The sequence below is a fragment of the Oncorhynchus tshawytscha genome, linkage group LG14, assembly GCF_018296145.1.
Source record: "Oncorhynchus tshawytscha isolate Ot180627B linkage group LG14, Otsh_v2.0, whole genome shotgun sequence".
NCBI classification, from domain to species: domain Eukaryota; kingdom Metazoa; phylum Chordata; class Actinopteri; order Salmoniformes; family Salmonidae; genus Oncorhynchus; species Oncorhynchus tshawytscha.
In genome coordinates this window covers 25,757,642-25,776,170 of record NC_056442.1, presented here as the reverse complement: position 1 = coordinate 25,776,170, position 18,529 = coordinate 25,757,642, and the positions used below count along the sequence as shown (strand labels likewise).

General features: G+C 43.9%; 2 protein-coding genes across 3 annotated transcripts; both read left to right on the top strand.

Annotated features, from left to right (window-relative positions):
- Positions 1-340: 340 nt before the first annotated feature.
- On the top strand, positions 341-2,591 carry cbln18 (cerebellin 18). Its single transcript, XM_024445773.2, has 5 exons — positions 341-508; positions 1,174-1,279; positions 1,471-1,650; positions 1,750-1,881; positions 2,021-2,591. The coding sequence occupies exons 2-5, from the start codon at positions 1,174-1,176 to the stop codon at positions 2,323-2,325; spliced, it is 723 nt and encodes a 240-aa protein (XP_024301541.1). The 5' UTR covers positions 341-508; the 3' UTR covers positions 2,326-2,591.
- A 7,236-nt stretch (positions 2,592-9,827) lies between these two features.
- On the top strand, positions 9,828-15,969 carry LOC112266846 (transgelin). 2 transcript variants are annotated; one of them, XM_024444721.2, is made up of 6 exons: positions 9,840-9,983; positions 13,158-13,195; positions 14,306-14,500; positions 14,780-14,951; positions 15,119-15,221; positions 15,354-15,969. In XM_024444721.2, exons 2-6 carry the CDS (start codon positions 13,184-13,186, stop codon positions 15,490-15,492), a joined length of 621 nt encoding a protein of 206 aa, XP_024300489.1. In that variant the 5' UTR covers positions 9,840-9,983; positions 13,158-13,183; the 3' UTR covers positions 15,493-15,969. The 2 variants fall into 2 exon arrangements, with proteins under 2 accessions (XP_024300490.1, XP_024300489.1); XM_024444722.2 differs by lacking the exon at positions 13,158-13,195 and having other exon boundaries at positions 9,828-9,983.
- Positions 15,970-18,529: the final 2,560 nt, after the last annotated feature.

Genomic DNA, 18,529 nt, shown 5'->3' with positions numbered 1-18,529 from the left:
TGAGACAGCAATAAACCCACGTATATTTGGGAAACGCCATTCAAAATCCTCGATGACAATCTATTCAATAGTAGCACGAAACACTGTGTCCACTGGGAGTTTTAGGGAAACCAGACACCGGTGTCCTTTTAAAAACCTACCATTTTCACACAACGGCAAAGATGAGCTGGCTTCTTACAGGACCTCTCATTCACACCCAAGGAAGAAACACTGACATGGCATTGTCTTTAACTTGTCACAATGGGAGACTATTGAATGTGTTCTAGGTGCCCTCCGTTAGGAACCCTACTTCAGCCTGTGTTTTTGGGGTTGGGGTTTGTGTACATGGAATAGCCGTGGACCTTTTCTCATCCATCTGCGGAAGGGTGGGACCTCAGACAGGGAACCAATAGCACGGCAGCACCACCCCGCCTGCATTAAGCTCCTACATAGTCTTAGGAGGATTCCCAAGTCTGCTCACCTACTGTAAGAACAAGGTAACAAGACGTGGGCTTCTTACAGCGATACAGTAAGTACTGCCTTTCCTCCCTTTACCCACAGACTGTCTGGAGGCTCTCAGGTCTGGTGAGTTAGGAGCTATGCAGTGATTATGGAATATACGTAAAGCAATACGCTAATGATACTGAAGTTCTATATAGTCCATTTTGATGAGTGACAGCTTTGGATAAGCAAGAAGGCACTGTTGATCATATTTTATTTGAAATGTAAAAACCAATCCGATGGGAAGAGAACTGTAGATGGGAAAAAGTTTTAGAATGGGTGTAGGGTGCTTTAGCAAAATGCTTTATACGCAGAAAATAAAATCTAGGTACTGAGGTCAACTATTGTTTACATGTTTCCATCAAAGATGGTGGAATGACCTATGAATATCAACTATTTTGCAGTTGACTAAACCAGTAAGGAAATGAAGGAGGTTGATGTAACTAGAGCACCATCTTGACGAGGCATGCCCAAAAAACAAAGTAAAACTTCAGAGTCCCGAATGGGTTGAGTGGACTGTGACTGTTAGTCATCATGACCAGTGCATGAACTACAAACACATTATGTTTCATACAGCTGGTTCTCAGCAGAGAGCATAGCCATGCAGTGTTAATAAACATTTTCACAAGTCTCTTTTCATTGTAATTTGAAGGTATGGCTGTGGGACCAACAGTAACTATCTATGTATTACAGATGATGAAGTTTGTTGCAGTGTCCTCTCTGTGCCTGTGGGGGTTGCTGTGCCTCTGTGCCAGTGTGAAGGCCGTGGGGACTTTAGAGCTGATGCGAGATGCAGCGGGTAACAGAAAACCTCATGACGCCTCAGTTTTTTCTCTTTTCTTTTTGTATGTTATCCACCCCAAACATATCTTAACAATCAAATGTCATGTCAAACTATTGGTCCTGCTTTGACAACTTTTGACCCCTACTCTCTGCCTCCCTCTACCCCCCCCTCCCACCTTCCTCCCCTATCCTCCCCACTGTCCCCAGTGGGCTGGACTGGGGTCCTGCCCTGTGGGAAGTGGGACTGTGAGTGTGCTTTCAACAGCCAGCGGGGATGCTGCTGTGTGGCCAATGAGATGAGTATGCTGGAGGACCACACCTTCATGCGCATGGTGGACATGTGGGAGCAGCTCACCCGATTGGACAACGACATCAAGGAAGTCACAGGTACTGGAAAATACATCTGTTTGATTAAGTCAAATCCCTAATGTTCAAGTCCCAGGCTTCTAACTTCTTCTGTTCTCCTTCCCTCGTTCTGTGACTCAGGCAACAATAAGATTGCGTTCACCGCGGCGATGAGATCTCGAAGCGACTGCTTCGGCCCCTTCACTAGCAACGTGCCAATCCGCTACTACGCCATCTCTCTCAACCAGGGTAACGGATACAATGACGCTCTGGGTAGGACGCCACACTGCGTTGTCGCATCATTTCCCCACATACTTACTGGATAAATAACATAACATAAAATAAAACACACATACACACACTCACCCATTCACACTCCCTCTCCATCTCCCTGTGTATGTCCTCTATCCAGGTACCTTCACCGCCCCCCGCGCCGGCCTCTACTCCTTCTCCTTCACGGCCTACTCCAACGCGGGCATGGATGGCGAGCGTCTTTACCACAAGGTGCAGCTGATAAAGAACAACGAGGTGGTGGCCTCTGTGTGGGAGGACAACCGGGAGGACACGGAGGACAGCGCCACCCATTCGGTGCTGTTGTCTCTGCGCCAGGGCGACCAGGTGTACGTGGAGCTGCTCTCCGGCAGGAGTCTGTGTGGCAACACCAAAGAGTACAACAGGTTCAGCGGATACCTGGTCTACCCCTTCACACAGGAGTAGAGGACAGAGTTACACACACATGAACACACACATGCACAAACAAATGTGAAAACACACGTACATGCATGAATGCACACAAGCACATACATGCATGCACAAAGACATACTGATATGGCACTCACACACACATAACGTTCCAAGTGTGTGTATTGTGTGTGTGTGTGTTTGTGCACAATTGTAACCAATGATATTCCATGTACAGTTAAATTTAGACAGTCTGCCTGTGAAATAGTATTGCTTTGAACAAAATAAAAGCTGATTCATTACATGAAGCAGGACATGTGTCATCTTGTGCTGTTTATAGTTTTTTTTAAATTGTCCTCCACAAGTGTGGTCTCATAGCCTCTAAATGAATGTATCTCTAAATGAATGCTGAGTTAATGAATAATAATGGTACCTACGACCAAATAGGCATACAAGTGGATGATAATGACTCTTAGGCTAGCTAACCTACGTCTTATTAACAATGGCTTGTAATTTTGTTGTAGTTAGCATTATTCTTTTTAATTTAAACAGGGTTCCCACAAGTCAGGCAATGTCTGTAATATCATGGCATGTTTAAATGTGCATTTCAGACTGGAAAAGTCATTCGATTTAATAGAATAATTGCAGAAAAATTGGGAATTGTACGTCTACATACGGATCACCGTTTGGAAATGAAATAAGCCTATCCTGAATTTGCTGTTGATTTATCACACTGCAATCAATGCCCATTGTACTTTTGGTCTTTGTCTTCAAAATTCTTATTTGTAAACGCAAGTCAATGATTTTTTTAAATGTATGAATGGGAAACCTGTTTCATAAAGGCCACCAGTCCGTTAATTTAATTTAAAAAAGCGAGATCAAATTTAGATGGGACCATAAGCGTTCAGCTGCTTGGGAATTTTGGTCAAAACCTACGCCCCCACATTTATTTTGACGACATAGACGCATAACGCTTTGATTGGACAGCAAAATGATTGTGGCGCGCGAAAGTCAGATCAGAGCAGGCTTCCTCAGGCAAGGGCTGCAGTCGAAACACGTTATTGTTTCCTCTCTGATCATCACTCTCCCTCACTTGGCCAAGGGACATTTAAGGTACATTCGGATGTGAAAACGTCATTCAATGGCTGAGGGTTTAGGGCTGAGGGCTGTCTACTTTGAGTTTGAAACGCAGCCAAGGTGACTTTGCTGCAAGTTTTGATCAAAACGGTAGGATAATGATTGTAGCCAATAACTTAAGTTTGCGCCCTGTAAATCAAGGAGAGAGAGAACATCCCTCTCCAAATTCACACAGGAATGATCCTTTGTCGGGCCTCCCGGGTGGCGCAGTGGTTAAGGGCGCTGTACTGCAGCGCCAGCTGTGCCATCAGAGACTCTGGGTTCGTGCCCAGGCTCTGTCATAACCGGCCGCGACCGGGAGGTCCGTGGGGCGATGCACAATTGGCCTATCGTCGTCCGGGTTAGGGATTGCTTGGCTAGTAGGGATGTTCTTGTCTCATCGCGCACCAGCGACTCCTGTGGTGGGCCGGGCAGAGTGCGCGCTAACCAAGGTTGCCAGGTGCACGGTGTTTCCTCCGACACATTGGTGCGGCTGGCTTCCGGGCTTGCGGCTTGGTTGGGTTGTGTATCAGAGGATGCATGACTTTCAACCTTCGTCTCTCCCGAGCCCGTACGGGAGTTAGTTGTAGCGATGAGACAAGATAGCAGCTACTAAAACAATTGGATATCATGAAAAAGGGGTAAAAAAAAGGAATGATCCTTTGTCTACAAACACGTTCTAAAGTGAATACTGAAACAATATTTTGAACATAGAAACGTGGGTCTAAAGAATAATAATTGTTGTTATTTTGTGATGTCATTAAAAATGAAAAGTATAAACACTACATGTATGAAGTCTCCATCCTCTATCCATCTATGTTTTAAATGCAATATGATGAACATATTTTTGTTAAGATATGAATATGAGTTTAGGAGCTATAAGAGATAATTTGTCTGTTGCGCAGTAAGTAGCCATGCCCCGAGTGAGGTCAGACAGCGTGTCAGCCTCACGGAACCGTCCCTTTCGACCAGAGTGCAGAAGAGGATTGGTAAAGAAATGAACATTTAGACCAGAGAGGCGTGTAGCTGCAGCTCACATCCAAAGTAGTTTGAACTCTGAAAATCAACACGAGGTAGAGGCGAGAAGCTCACCTCCCGGACAATCTCTGGTACAGCTGATTAGCTGTCCTAAGTAAAGTATCTAGAAAAGCTCATTTAAGTGGGACCATTCTACTACTCTTCTCAAATCACTGTAGTACTCTACTCTCATCACCCAACAGGAACAATCGACACGTCTGGCCAGCCTATTTTCAAAGAGGCAGTTTTAAGAGCGAATGGAAGGGAAATCAACTCTGTAGTTCTGTTCGGGACTACAAGGCGAACAAAGGCATTCACACGTAAATACATTGATGATTTCTTATTCCAAACGGGTGGCGTTTCGTGTGCAAGGTATATGATTACTGTGAGAGTAGTTACAATCAACGAAAAGTAAATAAATAATTAAACCAATTTGTGTAGTACTGGGGTTTTTGCAGATGCGGGAGGTTAAGACTGTTCAGAATGATGACATGACACAAGGTTATGATTAATACCTGAACTGTTCTATGGATGTGATAGGAAAAGACATTTAGCGTTTAATTAGGGAGATGGTAACTCTTTAACAGGATCGGTGTGTGTCCCCGCTGGACGGTTGAGCTAACGTAGGCTAATGTGATTAGCATGAGGTTGTAAGTAACAAGAACATTTCCCATGACATAGACATATCTGATATGGGCAGAAAGCTTAAATTCCTGTTAATCTAACTGCACTGTCCAATTTACAGTAGCTATGACAGTGAAATAATGCTATTGTTTGAGGAGAGTGCACCGTTATGGACTTGAAAATGTATTATTAAACCAATTAGGCACATTTGGGCAGACTTGATACAACATTTTGAACAGAAATGCAATGGTTCAAAGGATGTCAGACAGAAACCAGCTTTGATTGAGTAGGCCCCACTGTAATTTTACAGAAACATAATACACTCACGGTGTACTGTTTAACTGTTGATTCGTTTTGACCACTAGAGGGCACATGAAACCCCAAATACGATATGAAATGGAAAAAGAGCAAAGAGAGATTATGGGGGATATTGGATGACATACTGTACATGTCCTCTGATGTCATTGTGTAACCCTGTTGTCTCTCACTGCTTATCGGAATGTATTATAAACCAGTGAGTGCCTGGATGTAAGCAAACTCCTCCACTCTTGTAAACTCCCTCTAACTTATGACCCTACACACACGTATGCACGCACGCACGCATACACAAATGCCAAACTTCCACACACATGCTCGCACCCACACACATGCACAGGCACACGCACATACACACATCATTTTAATGTCTCAAGAGACTGTGGGGGGTTTAACAGACATGGCAATTATTCCAGCGGACTGGGATTTAAAGTGAATGAGAAGATGCTGCTTTGGCATGATAATATGGATACGGTTACAGATCTGTCTTGTTTCAATAAATGTATTGATGATTATTAAATGGTAATAGATAAAATACGCAGCAGTATGTCGAGTTTACCTGTATTTGCGCGGGAAATTCTGAGGTGGGCGCACTGGGACGAAGAAGTAAGCTTGTACAACAGCATTCGTGCTCAAATATAGTCCGTTGCGGCGCTGAGTAAGAGAGTGGAGAGGTCATGCGTCTCATGCTTTTTTTGTGAAGGATCAGAGGTCAATACCACATTTTGAGGTTTTATAGGACTTTTCACAATGCAATAACCAGGAATTTATATGTAACTATCAGTGGCCGTGTGGTTACTTTACCACCCTGGAAGATGTGGGGTTCGATCCCTGTTCGAGTCATATCAAAGACTAGAAAAATGGGACCTGCTTGGCAATCAACATTAAGGAAATGTATTGGGGGTAAGGCCCTGATACAGACTAACATCCTGTCCAGGAGTTGTACTTGTACATTAAAACTGCTTCACACAGCAAACAGTAGGCTACTGCCCTATGGGCTATTCTTGCACGGACAAAGCTTACTTGTAGGAGGGGCGCGTCATGTCGTGCCAGGCTTTTCTCTTCCTGTCTGGTTTTGCGCCCCCTCTGGTCCGTGTGGTGGAGATCTTCATGGGCTATACTCATCCTTGTAAACGGGTAGTAAGTTGGTGGTCTGTTGCTCTCCCTCTAGTGGTGTGGGGGCTGTGATTTGACCAAGGGGGTGGGGTTATATCCTGCCTGGTTGGCCCTGTCCAGGGGTATCGTAGGATGTGGCCACAGTGTCCTCTGACCCCGTCTCAGTCTCCAGTATCTATGTTGCAATAGTCTATGTGCCGGTGGGCTAGGGTCAGTCTGTCCTATCTGGGGAAATTCTCCTGTTTTATCTGGTGTCCTGCGTGATCTTAAGCATGCTCCCTCCAATTCTCCCATCTCTCTCTCTCAATTCAATTCAAGGGGCTTAATTGGCATGGGAAAAAGTATTGCTGCTGTGATTGCACACTGTAGCATTTCAAATGTATTTATCAAATTTTGATTTGTTTTCAAATCCTTTGTGGGTCTGTGTAATCTGAGGGAAATATGTGTCTCTAATTTGGTCATATACCTATGGCAGGAGGTTAGGAATTGCAGCTCAGATTCCACATAGCCTGTCTTCTCTTGAGAGCAAGGTCTGCCTATGGCAACCTTTCTCAATAGCAAGGCTATGCTATTCTCTCTCCCTCTCCCTCTCCCTCTCCCTCTCCCTCTCCCTCTCCCTCTCCCTCTCCCTCTACTGCAACTGCTGTCTAGATCTCTGAATGCTTGGCTATGAAAAGCCAACTGACATTTACTCCTGAGGTGCCTGGTTCCTCTCTAGGCTTCTTCTTAGGTTCCTGCCTTTCTAGGGAGTTTTTCTTAGCCGCCGTGCTTCTACATCTGCATTACTTGCTGTTTGGGGTTTTAGGCTGGGTTTCTGTATAAGCACTTTGTGACATCTGCTGATGTAAAAGCGCTTTATATATAAATACAAAATGTGAATTTGTCCAAAGCTTACTTACATATCTGAAGGCCTTTGTGTTTTACTAAGTCTGGTTACTGAGACTGCTGGTATTTCTTGAACTATTCCACTGATTTTAAAAGATATAGCCTACACATGCCAGGTATGTGTTCCCTAGAAATTCAGGTGCACGGTATCTTTTCATATGAAAAACCACTTGCAGCGGGAAAACAGCAACGAGGGAAAAGTCTAAAGCCTATTCCTAAATGTTTAATAATGACCAAGGATTCAATTATAATTTCAGTTTGAGTAGATGCAACAAAAGACCTAATTATTCTATGGTAATAACTGTATAAGGAAGTGCTACTTCCACATGTCCTCAACATGGAATCCCCTTTCTGTGACATCAGCATGCCTGAGAGGGTCAGGGCAGCCCAATGACATCAGTGATATCTTGGTGACACATTGAGACAAAAGCCTTGTTTACACCTTGCTCTAACATGTGAGTTTCTCGATCTGATAAATATGATTCAATCACTATCTGAGCAAGGTTTGTCACGTCTACACATTGCATTTTAAAATGTGTCTCTTATCCGTCTACTGTGTCCATATTGTAACCAGATTAGCTGATGCTTCCGTGTATTCAAATCATTTGATAGATATTCTTTCAAAATAATATGGACTACCTCCCGAAGTAGTCAGGAAGATCCGATCACAATCAGATCCCAATGTGTCGCTTAATCTTCTACACCACTCAAAAAAATGTGGGCACATTCAGAATGTGGACAAAATCAGAACAAAGGGCGCATGTTAGCACCAGGTTTAAACGGGCTAGTGATACCTTGGTGAGATGGGAGGAGACACAGTGAGACAGAAACCCCAACAACTGACTTAATGTAGGATGCGAGGGTGTGAGGCAAAGTGAGTTTACACTACTGGGGTCTGGCAAGAGAAGGAGTGATGGTAATAAGAAGGGAATGTGTTACTAACTACGACGTCCACACATCCTCTCTTCCCTACCCCCATTTCTCTCTCACCATACATATACACGCACGTTTGCCCAAACACAACTCAGCAGGCCAGTTGACGAGCATCTTGGACATAAAAGGTCTGCTGTGCTCTGATGGTGAGATGACTCTTGTCTTCACTCATTTATCTCTCTCAACCTCAGATTCCCTCTCCTCCTCCTCCTCCTCCCTTTACTACTCCTCCCGCTCCTCCTCTCGCACGGCCCTCCCATCTCTGTGGTCACACATTCCCCCTCTCTCCTCTCTCTCGCTTCCTCAGCAAATTTCTGAAGTCAATAACATACTTTCTGAAATATGAAGGGGGGAAAGAACAGATGTGGTGCTAACATGATGTATTAGGGCCAAATGGACAACGTCCGTTGTAACAGTCTGTGCCACTATCCACGGACCTGATATCCTGATGGGCCCTTAACGACACCACCTCTATTCATCACCTCCTCCTCTAGCTCAAGCCTCTCTTTTTCTCAATCTCTCCATCCTTCTCTTTTTCTCTCTTCCCAGGCAGAGCCTCTCTCTCTCTCTCTCTCTCTCTCTCTCTCTCTCTCTCTCTCTCTCTCTCTCTCTCTCTCTCTCTCTCTCTCTCTCTCTCTCTCTCTCTCTCTCTCTCTCTCTCTCTCTCTCTCTCTCTCTCTCTCTCTCTCTCTCCTCTCTCTCCACTCTCCACTCTCCACTCTCCACTCTCCACTCTCCACTCTGCTGATGGAGTGGTGTGGGGAAGTATTTGGAGTATTCCTGCTGACCAATCCAGAGCCTCCTGGCAGAGCTCCTCTCGCACTGAACAGGCCTTCCCAAATAAGGATGCACTTTTTTAACAGACAACAAAAAAGAGAAAAAACAAGAAAGAGGGGAGGAGAGAGGGAAAGTTATAGACGAAAGGAGGGAGGGATGGAAGGAGAGTAGACAGAAAGCCCATGCCCTTTTAAGGCGGTGGTTTCCTTTTTACTCTCTCTCTTCCTCTCTCCTTCTTAGCTAAAGTCCTGTTTATAAATGGTGCTAACATGCGCCCTGAGTTCTGATCTTATCCACATTCTGATTGTGCCCGATTTTTAGATACGTGTAGAATAAAAGGCACATTGTGATCTGATAGTGATCAGATCTTCCTGACCACCTCTGGAGGTAGTCAGACACGCATTGTGTATGGATATAACAGATCTGGATGGTCAAACCAGTTAAATAATCCTTATAACGTCCTTTAAAATCATTGACAGGTAGCACCATTGACTTATGGCTTCTGTAAATATGGCTTCCGTAAATACATACAAATAATTTTGAAAGAATATCTGTCAAATAATTTGCATACAGGGAGGCACCAGTTCATTTGGTCACAATGAGGACACAGTGGACGGATAGGAGACACATTTTAAAACAATGTGTAGACGCAACAAACCTTGATCAGATAGTGGTTGGGTCATATTGATGAGATCATGAAACTCACATGTTAGCACAAGGTGTATACGAGGCTGAAGAGAAGTGAAGTCATTTCAGCTTGTCTGGTCCTTTTAAGCCAGCACTTTTCCGAGGGAGGACTTTGCTGGAGCTAGAAGTATACAAACAGTCAGTCACACACACACGGACACACACACACCTCCTGACCCGGCGCTTGTACAGAGGAAAGACTCTTCGCTACAGACTTTAACACAGTGAGTATATCTCTTTACTGACGCTGCTTTTGGGTTCCAGTCTGAAGAACACCGTGCTGAGACGGTTGTCTGTCAGCCCTACGATGGAAGCCTTATCCTGAGTGTACAGAGCCAGAAGACCCATATGGTTGTCTGTCAGCCCTACGATGGAAGCCTTATCCTGAGTGTACAGAGCCAGAAGACCCATATGGTTGTCTGTCAGCCCTACGATGGAAGCCTTATCCTGAGTGTACAGAGCCAGAAGACCCATATGGTTGTCTGTCAGCCCTACGATGGAAGCCTTATCCTGAGTGTACAGAGCCAGAAGACCCATATGGTTGTCTGTCAGCCCTACGATCGAAGCCTTATCCTGAGTGTACAGAGCCAGAAGACCCATATGGTTGTCTGTCAGCCCTACGATCGAAGCCTTATCCTGAGTGTACAGAGCCAGAAGACCCATATGGTTGTCTGTCAGCCCTACGCTGGAAGCCTTATCCTGAGTGTACAGAGCCAGAAGACGCATATGGCTGTCTGTCAGCTATGTCATAGATTTTGAGAAAAAAGTAACATTGTCAGAGCACTGTGTTCTCTAACCATGTTTTCATTGTTTCTCTAATCCTCCATACTGTATGCCTGTGTGTCTCATACTCCATCCTGTGTGTGACTGTGTGTGACTGTGTGTGTGAATAGACACACATAGTAATAACTAATAATCTATGTGGGTTGATGTCTTGGTCAATGGGGTACCGGGTGCTAGAGCATACCTTTTGAGAGGGATGGGATATGTAGTTCTGAGAGGGATGGGATATGTAGTTCTGATATGAGATGGGGTGTTTCTACTGTAGAATAACCAATCCGAATCAGTCACAAAGATGTAAAGGCAACAGAGAAACAGTTTGACCAGTTTGGCCCTAGGGAGAGATCTGGGATAGGCAGCTCCTCTTGTAACAGACACAATTGCATAGCTCAGTTTTCACTTGCAAATGACTGGCTGCCGTACATGGGCTTTGGCTAGGAATTCAATAGCCAACAAAAGTTCACGGTAAACACACTTTCCAAAGACTAAAGACACGCACACACACAGACAAAAGATGCAAACAAGTAACACAGAAACACAGCAGCTGTCATTGATTATATGCGATGAATCAATACGGTTTCTCAGCCTAATGTTTGCTGGGAGTGGACAGAAGTGTTTTTGTGAGACAGAGCGATAACAATGGGAAACTACAGCAGCAGCTTCAGTAGCTGTGGAGTTATCTACAGTACAGTAGGCCTAGCAGTAGCAGGAGTAAAGTCCCAGAGGCTAGCTGACCAGCAGCAGTAGGAGATAAGATTATCTTGAGCTCCGTTTCAGTGGCACTGAGGCGCCGCTGGCATTACGTCATGGCTTTAGCCACAGTTCACAGACCACAGCTTTCAAACTGTGCTTCATGGCGAGACAGCCAGCTGTGTTACCATGGCGAGACAGAAACACAGATGTAAAACAGACATGAAAGGAGCGACGGAAGGTGATGTCATATTTTCATTAGGATAAGTGGACACTGTTTCATACTGTAGTACCAGTAGTTGAGAAGCAACATGTAGTTCAGAGGCTGAATGACAATACTCCAAACACATATTCTACATGTCCTACCAAATGTAGAACTCACTATAATCAGGTCAAAATAGAAACATAGCTACGTAATTAACACACACACACACACACACACACACACACACACACACACACACACACACACACACACACACACACACACACACACACACAGAGAGAGAGAGAGAGAGAGAGACAACCCAGACTGAGGCCAACCCACAGGCCAGCCTGACATACTGTTCTGGAGATATAAGGCAGGGCCTGATGCCAAACCCAACAGTACAGTAGCTCCCTGAGCACACATACATACCATAATGGAACCAGGGTCCCGTCCCATGTGAACTGACATCTCAGACCATCCATATCCCCTCTGTGGAGGGCAGTGACCTGTACTGGCAGTGGCACACAGAAGAAAGGGCCTTTCCACATTGGAGGAACAGCAGTCTTATCTCTGATGGTCAAAATGCTTGTTTATGAAGGATAGGTCAGGACAACTGGAGAGAGAAGTAATGACATAGCTAGCAGCCTGACCTTCCTCACATTCCTCTGTAATGTTTCTGTAATGATGCACTGTGCGAGGGTTTGACTGAGTGTGTTACAGTGAGGTTGGGAGCTTATCGTGGTCTGACTCTGAGGAGGAGGATGTGGGGAATATTAGGCACTTGTCTTGTCTTTGTGGTTATGAGTTCATGGTTAAGGTTCCATGAAACAACTGAGCAGCTTGAAACTCTAAAATTTTGAAGGCTTCATAATCGTGTGACTGGATTGTTGGCAGATAGTGTCTAGAAGGACTGTGCCTTGGTCTACTTCTTTGGATGATGGAGCAGCAGTAATGTGACTGGGCCCAGTGCCACAGTCCAGGACTGTGTGTTGATGGCTCCCAATCAAAAACAACGCGGTGACACAGATACATGCTCTTAATGCCAATGTTCAACGCATGACTGCTGGCTCAGACAACTAGGTTAATGGCAGCTGATCGATACATTTTCTCTTAAGTGTTGTCTGACTTGGGAATGAGGAATGGGAATGAGGAAGTGGAGGCGCATAACGTGTGTTTTTTGAGCTTATCGTTCAAATTCTAGGCATGGAAGGGTCCACGCTGACCTTGTGGTGGAGTGTGAGTAGTTGGGTGGCGAGAGAGAGATCTGTTTCGGCATCATCTCCAACTGTGAAAATACACACTTAGAAAAAAAGGTGCTATCTGGAATCTAAAGGGGTTCTTCGGCTGTAACTATAGGAGAACCCTTTGAAAAACCCTTTCTGGTTGCAGGTTAAAAACCTTGTGGTTACAAGTAGAACCCTTTTGGGTTCAATGTAGAACGCTTTCCACAGAGAGTTCTACATGGAACCCAAAAAGGTTCTTCCTGGAACCAAAAAGGGTTCTCCTATGGGGACAGCCGAAGAACCCTTATGGAACTATTTTGTGTGGATAAGGGAACTGTCTCCTTATGAGACATAGATGAAGTGTCCAGATCTTACATTACTGTTGCCATTGGCTACCCCATCCAACAGCAATCTGGGGAAGGACGCCGCATGACGTCCAATCAGGATGAAGGTGAATTACAGGTGGTAACATTTAACATTTGACCCTTAACCCCCAGGCACATCGTGGTATCCTGACATCAAGATGGCAAACAAGGTGACAAGAGTGCACTGATATAGGCTTTGCACTTGGCAGCTTGGCCCAAAAGCAACAGTTTTGCAAGCAATGGTGTTGGTGACGCCTAGTGTGTTTAAGAGAGAGAGGCAGAGATACAAAAAGAGAGAGAGAGATTCTGCTGATTCTAGGGCTCCCATTGTACAGCAATTTGGCTCCTGATATTTAGTTCTGTAATTAATGCAGAGGGGCTGAACTGGTGTGCATTCGGAGACAATCGTCTTTGGGAGGGAGCGGCTCAATTACACGCCTTTATAAATGCATGACATCTATATGTGTGTGTGTGTGTGTAAGTGTAAGTTTTCACAGGCATATTTGTTTGTGAGTGAATCTGCCATTTGTCCAATGTCTTCATGTGTCCGCATGCGAATCTGCCTACATATCCACAGAGCTGTTGGAAATCGCTTGACTTGCAACTAAGGTAATATCTGTTTCAGCCAAAGGCCAATGGATAAAGGAGTCCCTTCGTATTAGTCATGATAGCAGATCATAGCACAAGTGACATACAAATGAGTGTACATACTCACCTCAGGCACAACTGATATGGAAACTCATACATTAGACATAGTCAATGTGACAATGTCATCTGAACCAGGGAATACTTTCACGTCTAATACCAGATCAAGATGATCTCAGACATCATAGAACAGGGAGCCTCAACTAGATTCAGCCGTGGGATGATTTTTCCTTCAGCGGATGGTCAGGGGACTGGAACATAATTACAAATCATTTGTAAACTGCAAATTGACCGCAAGAAGCCCAACTGGGTATAATATTTGACTAAAACATAATCATTTCAAACTTCGCTTACATTTGTTTACAATTACATACTGTATATCTCTCTATTTTGCGTGGGAATGCTTTGAAACACATTTTCAAAATTCAAATCACTTGGCTGGTGTTTTTAGTATTTTATGTCCAACAATAAACTAATATAAAAAATCTATACCTTGGGGGCCAAATGAAATCCACTAGTTGGGGGAACCCTATCACAGAGCAACTCCCTTCACTCACATAAATATCAATATTTCATCTATTTAATATCTGTTCTACTCCACTCTGTCTCTCCCGCTATCCCTCTCGGTGGGAAAGGGTCCCCAGGTAGGCATGGCCAACAAAGGTCCATCTTATGGCATGAGCCGTGTGGTGCAGGACAAGATTGACAAGAAGTACGACGCTGAGGTGGAGGAGCTTTTGGTGCAGTGGATTGTGGCCCAGTGTGGATCTGGAGTTGGGAAGCCCGAATCTGGCAAACTGGGCTTCCAGGACTGGCTTAAGGATGGATGTGTGAGTACCAACCCAATGGCCCTCAGAATGAAACATACATTTAAACTTAATGGCATTCAGAATTCATATTAGCCATTTATTTGAACCACCTTTATTCAGTCTAAAGATTTGTGTCATCAGCAAAGAGAACGGAGAAACAAACCCTTTGGAAATCAGATTTAAAAACAACAATGTGCCAAGTATCGAACCTTGGGGGACCCCACAAGAGTATATGACGGTACAGATGGTTCTTTTCTGCCAACATACTCTTACTCTTGTCTTTATGTTCCTATTCCCCAGGTCCTGAGTGAGCTCATTAACAGTCTGCATAAGGACAACAAGCCCATCAAGAAGATAGCCAGCTCAAGCATGGCCTTCAAACAGATGGAGCAGATCTCACAGTTCCTAACTGCTGCCGAGAGCTTCGGTGTCATCAAGACCGACATGTTCCAGACCGTGGACCTCTGGGAAGGTTCGCAAAGCATGTCCATCTCATCAAACAGTCACAACAATGACAACACAGGGCATTACATATGCCACAGATAACAGCAGATGTGGTGTGGGGAACATACAACGGTGTAGTGTACTGTAGCTACGGTGTGGGGACTTAAAGACCCTGCTGTGATTTTGTGGTGACAGGGAAGGATTTGGCTGCAGTCCAGAGGACACTGATGTCCCTCGGCAGCGTGGCTGTCACCAAGGATGACGGCAATTACCGCGGCGACCCCAACTGGTTCTTCAAGTGAGTTTAGAAAAATGTGAAGTGTGATGGTGTTGCTGGTATATTCAGTCAGTGCTGGAGCAGTTTAGAGCTGGGGTGTGTATTGTGCTGTGCCAGTGTGTGTTTGAGTTCATTGTTCATGTACCCTTGCAGGAAAGCCCAGGAGAACCGGAGGGAGTTCACAGACGACCAGTTGAAGGCGGGGAAGGGTGTGATTGGCCTGCAGATGGGCTCCAACAAAGGGGCGAGCCAGACTGGCATGTCGTACGGGGCCACCCGACAGATCCAATAATAACAACCAAACCACTGACCCTTGTCCTTTCCCCTCCCTTCTCCACCACACCCTGCACTGCCCTCTCAACCCTCCTTCGCCCTCTCACTGCAGCTACGACAGGCCCCATAGATGAAGTCTTAATGCCTCAAATCAACTTTATCCCAGTGTAGTAGGAACAGTGTCACTAGTATCACACAACACTATGACCAGCCCAATATTACAACCCAAATCTACACTGCAAATACCATATGTGAAATGTGAGTCTTAAGGTGAAAGGGGCAAGATGCATATACAGCTGTCAATTACTCATCGTCAAACGCAATTCTCATGTTTACATGAGACTGATATCTGAATCATAGAGAAGGCACTGAAGCGACCAAACTACGCCTTCTTAGTACAAGGACATTCTATCCAAATGTAGAAACATTGAGAGATTGCTTGAGAGGTCGTTTGAAAAAATGCCAAATAAAAGGAAGGAAATGAGGTTGAAGTTCATTGCGTCTCCAGTGTTATGGATGAGTTTTTCAAGTTAACAGCGCTATACTGTATGTACCAATCCCTGCCAACTGCTATGACCGCTAACAGACCCATATTTTTTGTAGTCTTATTAGCTCCATTTGTCCTAGGCCTCCCACAGTGAAAAAGCAGAAATTCACTACTTTCATTCATCTGCTTGCTCTGCACTCATATTTAGCCTCACATTGAAGTGTTTAACCCGTGTATTTTCAGGACAACCAGGGCTGCAAGTAGAAAAAAACAATGACATAAACAGTGGCATTCATGAGTTTTATTGACAAATGTCAATATACAAATAAGGTCCGGTAAGCAAAAACCTGATTTGTTTTATAAGAATCCTGTAAGTACAGCAATTGTTTGCTCAGTGGAAAATGAATATCCAATTAGTCGGTGACAACTGTGTGGAGTTGAGTTTGACAGCAACCATGTGAGCTTATTACAGTATCATAGACACAGTCCTGGGATTTCCTATGATCTTCTATGTAGAAGAAGCGCGTAGTTTCTAACAACTCATGTCAGCTTTTTACAGATGGTCATAATACCTTGTAGCTCAAACCGTTCTGACTTTACACATGTTTTTGTGAGAATAACCATTTTTGTGATCTGCCCTGGTCTCAAACACCGCTCGGGCTCTGTCCCCGTTAAAACACAGACACACAGTTTAAACAAGGGTTAGACGTCCAAAACACGCCAGCGATCGTGGGACTCAAGAATGATATTGACATTTTTTTCGGGATAAATTCCCATAGTTTGATTAATGGAAATTATGGAAAGGATCCAGCCGGAAACTTCCATCAACAATCTTTATTCATTTTACTCAGTCAAGCGGTGACTTGCACAGCAAAACACAGGCTTCCAGTTCAGTAAATAAAAATAACATCTTTAATATGTTTCAGTTCAAATCATCAAACTCTGATATATAGATGTACAACACACACATATTACAGTTGATAAAAAAATAAAAAACACATTCAACCCCACACTCAGATCCCAAATCAAATTCAAGTACGGGAAAAATGTATACAGTCTGCACAAAATAACATTCCATACAGGAGGTCTGTTTACAAATAATTAACTTAAAAGATGCACAGAAATCGCTCCATCGTTTCCTGGTTGTTAAAATTAGACTAGATTGCGTAATTTCAGTTTGTGACAAAACAAGCAGTCATTGTGTAGAGAACCACCGTACCATCTAAACCGCTTTGAAATATATTTTCCATAATCAAAAATATTGTATATTCAGCTGTTTAAAGTTAGTGTACAAAACCGAAAGTAAAATAATGCAAAACTTTAGAACGGGAAGCATAGAAATAGCACACATAGAACAAATCTACCGCTTCTTAGACAGGAATGAATAATCTCACATTTCTATACGAACTTGGTCCGGTCGCCCAAAAACTTACATATTGTAGCTGTAAAGCTGCTACAGATAGGAATTCTTTGAATTTATGCATTGTAATTTCAGAAAAATGTCCATAATATATCTGGCGCTAATAGTGGAATGAAAGTGTTTCACAGTATCACTTAGCCGCTAGTGTTGGGATTGGCTGCGATATTTGCATACTGATTTCTCCCACCGGAACGTAATTTGTTGTCAAAATGGGAAAGCTGTTCTGAATTCGTGGCTGTGTTATCTAGTGGAAATCATTCATTTCCTAGTTGCAAAAATTCTACACTGTTCGCTCAATTTCAGTTTGCGAGAAAACAAGCACGGAATAGTGTCGGTAATCATTGTACCATCTAAAATCGTCGAAAAATATATATATATATATATATATATATATTTTTTTACAGCTGTTTGAAGCTGTTGGACCAAAACCAAAAGCAACTTGGTCTAACATCCAAAGGTCACCCAGTCAAATTGACAATTGTGGGAATCATTTGAGTCAACATGGAACATTATCCCTGTGGAATGCTTGACACCTTGTAGAGTCCAAATCGACTGTTCTGAGGGCAACTCAATATTAGGAAGGTGTTTCATGTTTCGTACACAGTATTAGACATTTCCTGAAATTACAATGCAAACATTTGAACAAATCCTATTAATAAAATAAATAATTTAAAAAGCAGCCATAATCTCAAGACCATTCCATCACTCACACACCGTCACACATCCCCAAAACCAAACACCATTTATATCTTAAAACACATTCACACGCACAGCATTGTAATGCCTTCCCATGGTGCACACCTAATAAACTTTGGAAGACTGACTTAAACTTCAAGGGCCGGTTACAGACCCAGACTATAACCTAATCCTGGGCTAAAAAGCATTTCCAACGGATATTCGTAATTGATCTTGCTTTTTAGTCCAGGATAATCATTGTCCAGGAAACCACCCCAAGAGTGCTGCTCTGTCTGGTTGTCCAGCATGCCGTCTAATCCCACAGTAAAAGACCCAGGTAAGGGACTGAACCAAACTAGTCATACACACTTCAACCCAAAGACCAGGCCAAACTACCACCTCTATAGCACTGCTAGGTGAGACCGGAGGGTCCTGAGAGATCCAGAGGGTTTAGGTTGCTCCCCCGCAGTACAC